The sequence below is a fragment of the Halichoeres trimaculatus genome, unplaced genomic scaffold (genome assembly GCF_033239565.1).
Source record: "Halichoeres trimaculatus isolate MK-OKI-2021-1 unplaced genomic scaffold, fHalTri1.1 fHalTri1_scaffold_2, whole genome shotgun sequence".
NCBI lineage: Eukaryota > Metazoa > Chordata > Actinopteri > Labriformes > Labridae > Halichoeres > Halichoeres trimaculatus.
This window is the reverse complement of record NW_027437180.1, coordinates 23,255,950-23,268,155: the sequence shown is the minus strand read 5'-3', so window position 1 is coordinate 23,268,155 and position 12,206 is coordinate 23,255,950. Positions and strand designations below refer to the sequence as shown.

At 39.2% G+C, this 12,206-nt stretch overlaps 1 protein-coding gene across 4 annotated transcripts in view; it reads left to right on the top strand.

The window, feature by feature from the left end:
* The window catches only part of trim2a (tripartite motif containing 2a), a 33,709-nt gene that overhangs the window by 19,828 nt on the left and 1,675 nt on the right, over window positions 1-12,206 (top strand). For 3 of the 4 annotated variants that reach the window (XM_074662423.1, XM_074662415.1, XM_074662406.1), the window contains exons 2-11: window positions 672-850; window positions 3,022-3,259; window positions 5,005-5,156; window positions 5,295-5,475; window positions 8,906-9,629; window positions 9,769-9,872; window positions 10,008-10,175; window positions 10,756-10,936; window positions 11,685-11,755; window positions 12,011-12,151. In XM_074662423.1, the coding sequence (XP_074518524.1) occupies window positions 717-850; window positions 3,022-3,259; window positions 5,005-5,156; window positions 5,295-5,475; window positions 8,906-9,629; window positions 9,769-9,872; window positions 10,008-10,175; window positions 10,756-10,936; window positions 11,685-11,755; window positions 12,011-12,151 (2,094 nt within the window). In that variant the 5' untranslated portion in view covers window positions 672-716. The remainder of the gene's footprint in view (window positions 1-671; window positions 851-3,021; window positions 3,260-5,004; window positions 5,157-5,294; window positions 5,476-8,905; window positions 9,630-9,768; window positions 9,873-10,007; window positions 10,176-10,755; window positions 10,937-11,684; window positions 11,756-12,010; window positions 12,152-12,206) is intronic. The other variant, XM_074662432.1, reaches the window with a different exon arrangement.

Genomic DNA, 12,206 nt, shown 5'->3' with positions numbered 1-12,206 from the left:
TTTCTGTCCTGAAATGTCTCTTTTGTAAACAGTTGATGTAACAAACTGGGCATAGCTTTGAAGTCAAGCTCTGCCCACAGTACACCAGCTGACAGCTCGGCTGATTACCTCCTACACATTCAATTGATATCAAAAAAAGGTTTTATTCAAATATTTTAGCCTGTTGACTCTTCCTGATCCCCTCCATGTGGAAGAACAGGGAGCTCTCAGAACAGAGCCAAATATACGACTGGTCAAATATAAGATTGCATGCAAATAACAATCCTTTTTGGCTAAAGTGATCCTGACTGAATCCCAGTTTGACCTTTCACCCTCCTTATAACCTTTCAAATAGTGTGCCTTTAGACCCAGTGAATAGGAAAGTAACCATTTTTAAAACAGGAAAAACATCTAACTGTCTTTACTTTGTGATTTTTTTGGCCTGCCCTGACATTTGATGGTCATTATCACTGCTACTTAACTTGATACTGAGCTGTTTAAAAGGTTGGTTTAAGCATTTCCTCTCTCAGTGAGATTGTGGAAGGAAAGAGACACTTTGCTTTGAGTCTTGATCTTAACATCCCACAGCTCTCCGCTCACCTCTGTTGTGTCATACGGCGTGTTTGATCATGCTCAGTGTGTTTCCACTGTGATCTCACCTCTCTCCATCCTCTCTATGTTTCCCTCTGCAGGGTGCAGGGTAAGAGGAAGAGGGACTCATATGTCAGAGTTTTAGGATGGCCAGTGAAGGCTCCACTATTCCCAGCCCCGTGGTCCGTCAGATCGACAAGCAGTTCCTGATCTGCAGCATATGTCTGGACCGCTACGAGAACCCCAAAGTCCTGCCCTGCCTACACACCTTCTGTGAAAGGTGAGAGGAGTTACTGTGCTGCAGCTCTTCAGGAGGAGTGTATCAGTCCTGTAATTACACTGATGTGTGAGAGAGTCTCAGTTTAAATTCCAAATGCCTCAAATAGAAAGATTTTAGGAAGGAATTATTACTCATGCAAGAGTACCATTTTTATATTTTTTATATCAAAAGTGCACTTTCAGATTCTCAAATATACTTTGTAAATGTACTCGGTCACATCTACCACTGAGATCCAGTAACAGTGATATCTGGGTCTTGCAATCAATGTAAGTACTGGTGTGTGTGTGTATGTGTGTGTTCTCTGTGAAGTCAGCCTTTGTCTCTGACACAAAGAGAAAGAGTGGACGGTGTCAGTCCGTCCCCTCGCTGTGGCAGCTTCTGGAGAGTCATTACACTAACACACTGAACGATTCACAGTTACTTTATATATATATATATATATATATATATATATATATATATATATATATGTGTGTGTGTGTGTGTGTGTGTGTAAATGTATGTGGAATTTGTTCCTAAAAGAGTATCTGATGCTACATTTATAAATCTGAAATGAAACTTCAAAAGAGCGACTTAAGTACAATGTGCAATAAATCCACAGTTACAGGAAAGCATTATAGTTTGACATGCACGGATGGTTCAAGCTTCCTGTTATAATGTGAGTGACCACATCCAGTAAAGAGGAGTGACCACATACTACAGCATCTCCATGTTGCTCTACTCTAAAACAACATTTTTTAAGACCACTGTACAGTATTGTGCAAACCAAACAACAACCCTGAATGAGATTTGTTACATTTTAATTACTGCTAAACCTCACCTGTTTAAATAAAAAAAAAACGGAAACACTCATAGTTGCATTTTTTAACCGCAGCTTGTTTGATAAAATGATTCAAACTTTACATAACAAACTTTCAAAGAATACAACAATGAGAGGTTGTTGTATTTTGTATAAAAGAAAAATCAATTAAAAAGCATCTGTCTAAAATAATCAAGTGCGTACTCCCAAGTTCCGTAGACTGATGCATTTTTAACGTTTTATTTGAGTTATATTTCCTCTTCTGTACACAGTTTACATATAATTTACTGCTTAACTGGTAATCAAAATTGGTTGACTTCATATAAGCTCATCAGAGTCATTAAAGCCCTTTAACTATTTGTAAAAGATGATACACTTAATAAATCTGACATTCTGTTTATAGATTGAAGCCCATCACTTGGATGAAAACAGACATTTTCTGCCAATCAGCTGATTTAACTTCTCTGAGGTTTTTAATAAGTCTCTGCTTGGTAAAGATTAATAACAACTTGTGTGTAAACATCACTGTCTTATGTGTGTAAGATAACACATATAAATATAAAGTTTAGAAACTTGAAGGCAAAGAAAGGTTCAACTGCTACTGTTTTACAATGGTCTTATAATATTTAACCTCTGTTTTTGATGTTCGTATTATTTTTGCCTTGGCTTTAAATAGTTTATTTAAATATTCTAATTTAATGTTTCCTTTAACCTTTGTTGATGTTAAAATGTCAGCACGATGTGTGTTTGAGCCATCCTGTTGCTAAAATAAAAAAAGCTGGATAAATTTAGTTTGATTTGCTTTTAGAGCATTTTTACATTTTGATTATAAAAAGTGATTTTCTGATCCTGCTTCACAAGCTCTGCCCCTGGTCAGTAGTTATCACATAGTCCATGAAGTACTGTATTTGAAAAAGTGTCAGTGAAAGTATAAATTAAAGTTAGCATTAAAGTGAAAGGACCTACAGGATCATGGCAGGGTATGTTGGGCTCCACTAAACAGTTTGATATAAGAAACTTGTTCTATATATTTTAACCACTAGATGGCAGCAGATGCATGTTGTTCTTTTTTTATTACATTACTTTACTCATAAAGATTTAGCAAATCATGTTTCTATTTACTTTCAGTCATTGTCAGATATTAACATACCACACTGGATTTATAGAAACTTTGCATTCAAATTTGAAAAGAAAATGATACATATCAGTTGTATATCACTTTGTGCACAGCCAAGTCCTCTTTCTATTCTGTCCCTTCTACATAAACCAAGCACATCACACCACCTACGTCTCCCTGCAGACTCTCTTTGATCGCTGTCATTACAGACTGCTCCCACTCAGACTCTGTGTCCCTGCTGCTCTCCTCCTCCAGGTGCCTGCAGAATTACATCCCGGCTCACAGCCTCACGCTGTCCTGCCCCGTGTGCCGCCAGACCTCCATCCTGCCGGAGAAAGGTGTGGCGGCGTTGCAGAATAACTTCTTCATCACCAACCTGATGGACGTGCTGCAGCGGGCCCCGGACAGCTGCAGCCAGGAGGCCGCCGCTCTCAACACCATCACCACTGTGGCTGCTGGACAACTGCTGTCCTGCCCCAACCATGGAGGCAATGTAAGACATACACACACACACACACACACACACACACACACACACACACACACACACACACACACACACACACACACACACACACACACACACACACACAAACTTTGTCTGGGAATTTCACTCTCAGTCTCACTCTTTTGTATGAAGTATGGTGTTCAATTGGTATAACAGGTTATTAAAGATGTAAGCAGTATATGTGTTTATTTACTGAAGTGAGGGAATAAAGACTACTAAGAACAATTTTTTGAAACGAATATAAGTGTCAGTCACTGGTCCCTGACTGAGATTTTCTTTTAATTTTCATAACAGCTACATCATGAGCTTCAGATTCACTGTTCTGAAGAGGATTTTATTTACCATTTTTTTAATTTATACAAACTCTTTGCTAATAGAAAGAAAATGCAGTAATAGCTTCACATGCCATTTCCTGCATTATTTATTGACCCTCTTTATCCTTACAACCTGCTTTAAGTGGTAAAAAAAACAATAGTCAGGGCTAAACTTATTAATTAATTAATGTATTTATTTATTTATTGATTCAATTTGTTTTTTATTTATTTCATCAGATTAAAAACCCACTGATATCTACTTCTCTTTGCAAGGGTGACCTGGCTAAGATGTCAGCAGCACATGAAATATATATATACATAGTAAATTACTGATTACCATTAACTTTGTGTTGTGTGTCAATCATTACTACTACTTTCTAGATGTCTACAGTTTAAAAACAGTTGAGAAAGATAAGACAACAAATATTTATTGAAAAAAATAACATCTGTGTCTGACAGAAACAAACATCACTTTACTTCTGTCCCATTTTTTGTACCAGGCTGACATTGGGGTCGTAATATTTTACTCAAATTTTTCACATTTATCTATCAATGCAAATACTGAGTTTGTTAATTCGTTGTTTTCTCCAGTGAATAACAACAAATAAGTGAGCTTCTCGTAATGCCATGTGTGATGTACTGCATGTCTTTGAAACTCCCCAAATGAAACTGTGATATAAAAAGAAAAGGAAAGAGCCAGCTGCTGGTAAGAAGTCTCAGAATGCTAAGAAAGTCCCAGAATGCTAATGGGTTGAATTTAAAAGTGGATACAGCATGCCCGGGGCAAAAATTCACACTCACATTTCATTCCACTTATTTCATTTCCAACCATTGGCATGGTCATAAGTGTGCATTTGGCAAAATATAGCAAATAGGGTTCCTACAAATTCTTAATAAAAAATATAAATCAGACTGAAATCGAAATAAAGCTGCAGCTGGCAACAAATCAAACTAAACTCCCAAGAATGACAAGAGAGACAATGCTAACATTATGAATGCAGTCAATGATCAAGTTCAAGTTCCAGCCTTGAGTGCACAATTCACAGTACAGTCATGAGTCTCAAGCTGCATAAGTCTCCAAGTAGAACTACACTGAGCTAAGTGAAGCTGACATAAAAGTTATAACCCCCATCCCCCGAAAAAGAAAAAAAAAAGTTACAGTATCTAGTGGTTTCTGTTCACCTAATGAGGGGTATAAAAGTTTTGACTAATTATGGATCTGAGGATTCCTCCTCATACGGCTCATAAAAGTCTGAAATCCTCTTGCTACTGCCTGTAGGAAATTAAAGTCTGGACCAAAGTGGCTGTGACCAACATTCCCATCAACCAACGCTGCACATGTGGCTAAAACATTTTGGACAAAACCTCAAACCTATACTTAAGCCCTAATGTGTATTTATTTTTCCTGCTGCGTAGGTCATGGAGTTTTACTGTCCGCCCTGTGAGACAGCCATGTGTCAGGAGTGTACAAGCGGAGAACACGGAGAACATCCAACTGTGCCCCTGAAAGACGTTGTGGAACAACACAAGGCGTCGTTACAGGAGCAGCTTGATTCTGTAAAGAAGAGGTAGGACAGCACTTCAGCCTCTCTGTCACTCCTGAGCAGCAGCCTACTTTACAGCTGAAACAAACACAATCATAAGACTGTTGACCTACTATATGATAAATTACAGCTCTTTCTGCTCTTCTCCTCTGTTGCTCTCAGGCTGCCAGAGATTGACTCAGCCCTGCAGACACTGTCAGAGATCCTGCAGCAGCTGACCAATCAAAAGAGCTCCATTGAAGATGACATACATACGACTTTTGATGAGCTGCAGAAGACTCTGAATGTGCGCAAGAGTGTTCTACTTATGGAGCTGGAGGTCAACTACGGTCTCAAGCAGAAGGTAAACAAACATCTCAGAGGATGTAGTTTACTCTGGAAAATATTTGATTTGATTTGATTTAATTTGATTTATTTGATTTATTTCGGTCAATTTAACAGTGGAAAATAAATACTGAAAGTAGAAAAATACAAAGGCAAAAAACAAACAGAAAATGATCGAGCCGTCAAAAAAAAAACAAAACATGATAAGGCTAGTTTAAGAAATGGGTTTGCAATTTTGGCATAGGCTGTAAGCTTTATAATACAGACTCAGTGGTATCAACTGTTTTTTTTTTCAAGAGAGGCTTGATGAACCCTAAGATAGAGGTCACTACAGTAGAAGTGCAGTTATTAAAAGAGTTAATTCACAGAGGCTACATTTAAAATGAACACAACACTGACTGTGGTACAGTCACAGTCAATTCATCAAACAGGTTTTGCTGATCTATGAGTCTGAGGGCTCAGATGGTCTGATAGATGATTAACAGAGAGATGGATTGGGGGTTGGGGAATAAAGCACCACCCAAATCCAGACAACCAATCATATGCTCTGGTTATGAGCAAACTACTGCCCCCCTCAGGGAGCTGCGTCACATGGGTCACTAATGATTAACAACTGGATGACTGGTGTTCCGTCAAAACACTGACCCCGAGGGAAAGTCAGACGTGAGGATTCAGCTTTGTTGCTGCTTGTAGCTAGATGGAGCCAGCGCACTGAATGTACAGTCAGGATGATTTGGGTGTGTCATGTGCAGGGAGGCGACACAGATCAGCTTTGCTCTTCATTCTGTAAACACGCTACTCTCCTCTAACTCCTGATCTGGAGTTTTACAGTTTGTGCAGACAGCTTCTTTGTGTACAGACATTTTTATTAAGTGAAAGAGTTGAGCTTGATGAAAGGATACATTTAACTCCAGTTTGAGATAAATGGATAAATGGCCTGTTGTTGTTGGAGAAGAGGAATGTGATGGCCAGATCAGGGTGAGTCTCTCCTCCTGCTTTAATAAGGGTTAAGTTATTTCCTTGAAATAGAGAGAAAATGTAAAGTACATCAGTAACAAAGAACTTCTTTCAAGTGTTTGATGATGATCTAAATGTAACTTGTCTTGTCTTATGAAAGCTAAGCTGTAAATACTCCAATACGCAGGCTGACTACTGACTCATAACTGAATGCTCCACTTTTTTAAAAGCTGTGTTCATTTTTTCTTTGGTGCTAAAACTGTAATTCATCTATGAATTTAAGTTATAGTTTAACATTAGACGGATGATCTGCTATTTTTTTAGCTGTTTTATAGGCAGTCACGTCAACAGAAGATTGACTTACATGAAAACATGCATTTGAACATGCTCTTAAAAACAGCACCTGTTCAAACAAAGAAATTAGGTTGTTTTTCTCAAATTGGTGAATGGATTACTTAACTGCTTTTTAGGTCACATCCATGGGCTCGGGAATGATAACTTTTTGTTTTTTAATTTAAATACCATTTTCTCTTAAGTGTGACATCAAGTACAGAGGAGAATTAAAGCATCAAGCAGATGTCAGCTCTAGGAACGGACTGACAAGTCATACACGTTACATCAGCATCTCTGGGGATGTGTCTTTTAAGCACTGGGTTTTGTCTGTATCAGTAACTATCAGTGCCTGCAGTAGTAGGTGAGGATTTTTTTATTTGTTTGTTATTATCCAGATCAATGTGTGCGTATTTGTTTTAACTAACACTAAACCAGCTTATATCACATTCACTATGAGTCATGGTTAATGCTTTGTTTTTACAAAAACTTTGCTTTGATCTTGAACTCTTACACCCCCTCTTATGCAACTTTTGGAGCTTATTGGGATTAATGTGTGGGCTTCTAATGTTGTTCCCAGCCTGGGGTTTTAGACCCACACAGATCATGATAAGACTGTTGGGTAATAAATGATAAAGTATTAATGTGTTTCTTTTGTTGATGTTGGAGGGGAAAACATTAAAAAGTACAAATGTACAAAATACCTGCCAAGAAACCACAGATAGAAGCTTTTTGGAAATGTTGTTGCAATGCAACAAATGGCAACTTTTATGTTTGATATTGTAAATTATCCTTTTAAAAATGCATTAGAATATAATATAATACAATATAATAGAATAGAACTTTGTTGTAATTGTAACAAGTACAACAAAATTGTAGTCACAGCAGCAATCAAGAAAACAAAAGTAAGAAAGTGTATAGAAAGTGCAAAAATGTCCAATAAAATCGATGATGACAGCTTGTCCATCATTCTCCAGTTCAGCCAGCCTCAACCAGGGTCCAGGACTGAGCTTCCTCAGCAGTTTGTTTAGTCTCTTCCAATGTGACGTTGGTGTCTGATGTTAGCTCCGTTAGCCATGTCTGTGAATAACATGATGCTACTCTGCCCTCTAGTATTACCCCTGTTGCTGGGTTAGCACAGCTAGCTCATCCATCTTATTTGAGATAGACCTTATGTTCCCAATAACAATGGATGGAAAGACAGGTCCATGTCATCACTTCTCAGCTCACACCTGAGAACCAGCATGTCGTCCTCACCTCCTTCTCCTCACCTTGTGGGAAGACATCTGGCCTTACACCAGTTAGCATTGACATGCTACAGGCTGCTAACAGCTGAGTTCACATGTAAACAATGCATCCATGGTTACATGTAGGATCTTTAGACAAACACAGGAGTAAAAGTAGTAAAAATATCACTGAAGCCACAAAAAGTTTGGTGTCCATGACCAACAAATGAGCCAAACAAAGTAATGATCCACTCCAAATACAAAGATAACAAAAAAGAGACAAAAAAATTACAAGAAACGGACAAAGAAGAGAGAGCTGCTGCAAAAGGCAGCCATAGCCAACAGGGCGGCGCCTAGCAACCTACCAGTATTGTAACGAAATAAGTGAAGAAGGGATTAACTTCATTTCGAGCTTACAGATAAACCTGTTTGCATCACTCCTGTGTGCAAACTATGACTTTTTGTTAATTCTTGGAGGAATATGAATCCTTGTTTTCTCACAGCTTGGGATGGAAAAGGTTTTTCTTTATGTTACTGTTTACCATAAAATCTGAATAAATCTATTTGTTTTAGATGTCTGCGATACAATTTCATGGAGAGTAATTAATTTAGAAGTTTAGTTCATTCTCCTCATGATTTATTGGAGGGACATCACTAATCACTCATACAAAAACTTATGATATACCTCAAAGTCTGAGTGTAGAGACTGGATCTTGGCCTCGTTATTGAATAGGTTGCATGTTGGTTTGTGGACCCCTTTCAAAGCATCCATATCTGAACCTTTGTCACTCTCTGGTGGTGGTCATGATAGGGCATTTTCCCACCAGTTTTTATTCTTGTTTTATTTAGCATGAAGTTTAAAAAGTGTAGAGTTGACTGCTTTTTGTTTATTACCTCAGAGTGACTCTGCTGAACCCCTAGTGTTTGTGTTTGTAGGTGCTCCAGGCCCAGCTGGACACCCTGCTGCAGGGTCAGGACGGCATCATCAGCAGCTGTAACTTCACCGAGCAGGCGCTGAGCCACGGCACAGAGGCTGAGGTGCTGCTGGTGAAGAAACAGATGAGTGAGCGTCTCATCGAACTCGCTAGTCAGGATCTTCCTCTGCAGCCCGGAGAGAACGACCAGCTGGACTTCATTGTGGAGACAGAGGGACTCAAAAAGTCCATCCACAACCTGGGAACTATTGTAACGACCAATGCCGTGGCCTCTGAGACTGTGGCTACAGGTGAGGGGTTGCGTCACTGTGTGGTGGGTGTGCCCACTTCCATCACCATAACAACAAAGGACAAAGACAGAGAGCTTTGCAAGATGGGAAATGCAGTCATCAGGGCAGAAATCTCGTCACCTGACGGCTGCAAAGGTGAAGGAGAGATTCTGGACAACAAGAACGGGACTTATGAGTATCTGTTTACAGCACCTAAAGAGGGGACTTTTAATTTATCTCTGCGGTTGTATGACCAACACATCAAAGGAAGTCCCTTTAAGATAAAAGCCACCAAGTCTATAGACGTGTCGCCAACGTGTGACGGCATGAAGAAGAGGCTGAAGTCTCCAGGGAGTGGTCACATCAAGCAGAAAGCCATCAAGAGACCGGCCAGTATGTACAGCACGGGGAGGAGGAAAGAAAACCCCATCGAGGATGACCTAATATTCAGAATCGGTGAGAAAACCAACATTATGTGAGAGGAAAAGCTAAAAATGGAACCTTTTGACTTATCTGGTATCAATTTTTGACTGTTTTCAACACAAGTTAAATAAAACAGTCATATCATTGATTTTTTAACCTTAATGTTTCCCAGGCACTAAAGGGAGGAACAAAGGGGAGTTTACAAACCTGCAGGGAGTGGCTGCCTCCTCTTTGGGAAAGGTGCTGATAGCAGACAGCAATAACCAGTGTGTTCAGGTACAAATAACTCCCTGTGCTCTCTGTGGTCATAGGTCATCAGAAATTGTTCAACAGTCCCTACATCTTACTGTTTCCTTTAACTTCAGTGGAACCCATCTTTTGAATTTATATCCTGATGTCTTCTTGCTTCAGATTTTTTCAAATGATGGTCTGTTCAAGAGCCGGTTTGGGGTCCGAGGCAGGACTCCAGGTCAGCTGCAGCGGCCGACGGGTGTGGCTGTCCACCCCAACGGTGACATCATTATTGCAGACTATGACAACAAATGGGTCAGCATCTTCTCAAGTGAAGGCAAGTTTAAGGTAAGCTGAAAACTGATCCAGACTGACAAATCCATAGAGCTGTGAGGTAAAGTTTGCTGACAGTAGATGCTGCCAGAAACCTAAAATATACTTCAGATGTTTGTGAGGATAAATACTGTATTTATAATGATAATATTTTGGTGGTTCAAACAGAAAACAGATTTTAAAACATATGGCGAATTCACAGTCTGTAGCACTGTAGATTGTTAATTTTTTTACCAGGCAGACTTTTTTTTTCCTGGTCCTGGCCAGGACACGTATTAAAAACATTTCTTATCAAAGTTTTCCAGGCTAAATTTCTTTGAAAATTGATATTCAACGCTCAAAGAAGCCTTTTCAAATCCTTATGATTAACAGGGTTCCTTTAAGTAGCTTATTTTTCCTAAAGTGTAGAATTTTAGACGCTAGATTATCTAGACAGAAACATTTTTGTTCAGGAGACAGGTCTTTTATCTACTGCATACCTGTAGTTTCAAGGCATCAGTTTACTGATATTCTACTCATGTTACTCAGTTAGTCATCATGTAGTGCTGTGATCATGTGTTGCTGCAGATATGAAATGTGATTTTTTGATTTGCAGAATAAGATCGGCTCGGGGAAGCTGATGGGTCCCAAAGGTGTATCAGTGGATAGAAACGGCCATGTCATCGTGGTCGACAACAAGGCCTGCTGCGTCTTCATCTTTCAGCTGAACGGCAAGCTGGTCACCAAGTTTGGTAACCGTGGTAACGGCGACAGGCAGTTTGCAGGTACACTCAATGGTAATATGTGCACTGCCCCCTACAGACTCTCTCTCCAACCAGAGCTCACCTGCATGCGGAATGACAACGAATGCCAAACCAGGAAACATAAAGATCTCATTATATTTTTTTGCCTCTGAGATCTTTAAAGATAACAAAAAACAACGTTCACTCTAAATTTTTCCTGGAGACCATTTGAAGCATAAATTAAATGCTGATTTGATTCTCCACAAATCAAATTGCCTACGCATAGACCACATGTTTAAATATATATTTCACTTTGAGTTGAAATTTTTTTCTGTGCCATAAAATGTGATGGTTTTTCATCATCTTGCATGTCTTCTAAAACAGGGGTTCTCTTCTCCTCAGAGACTGGCGACTCCCTGCCATGGGAATACACTGATAGACGATTTAAAAAAAAGAAAAAAAGGCCTCAGATATACTTTACATACTTAATTTATTTGATCAGTAGAAAATTAGACCACCTATGTGCACATTTTGCTGGGTTTCCTAAATTAATCTGCTGTCACTGGGACTGTTATTTATCTGGCTGTCACCTCAGGGGTCTTGTGGCAACAATGAAAGTGAAATTCATTTCTAGTTGCATGGCTTTATATAAAATGTAACCCCTGTTTTGTGTTTAATTTTAGCAATGATAGATGAAATATGCAACCGGAAATAGTTTATGATTTCGAAAGGCATTTCACTACCCCCCTGTCAGTGATGAAGTACAACAGCATAAAACTTGTTTTTGCTTTTCTTTTTTCAGGCCCTCACTTTGCTGCCGTCAACAACAACAATGAAATTATTGTGACAGATTTCCACAACCACTCAGTCAAGGTGAGCACAGCACCTGAGCAGGGAAAGTGCTTTTCTAAGCCTGGAAAGTTTTAGATTAGGATTGGTAATGCAAAACAAGCAAGGAATTTTCTTTTGTCTTTGTAGTTTTCCTCCCTATGTGTCTGATAATCAGCTTTAAGCAACTAAACTCTTCTTTGGTTGTTGCTTGACTGTTAACTGTGTTAGGTCAGAGACTTTGAGTATTTCTATCCCATTTTTCTATGCAATTGTCTACTGACATCTCTGAAACCCTAGGTATTCAACACAGAAGGCGAGTTTCTGCTGAAGTTTGGTTCTAATGGTGAGGGAAACGGGCAGTTCAACGCTCCCACAGGAGTGGCTGTGGATGTCAATGGAAACATTATTGTGGCAGACTGGGGAAACAGCAGGATACAGGTCAGTGCAACGTGTCTGACTGATGAAAATAGAAAAAAGCAGACTTTTGCACCGT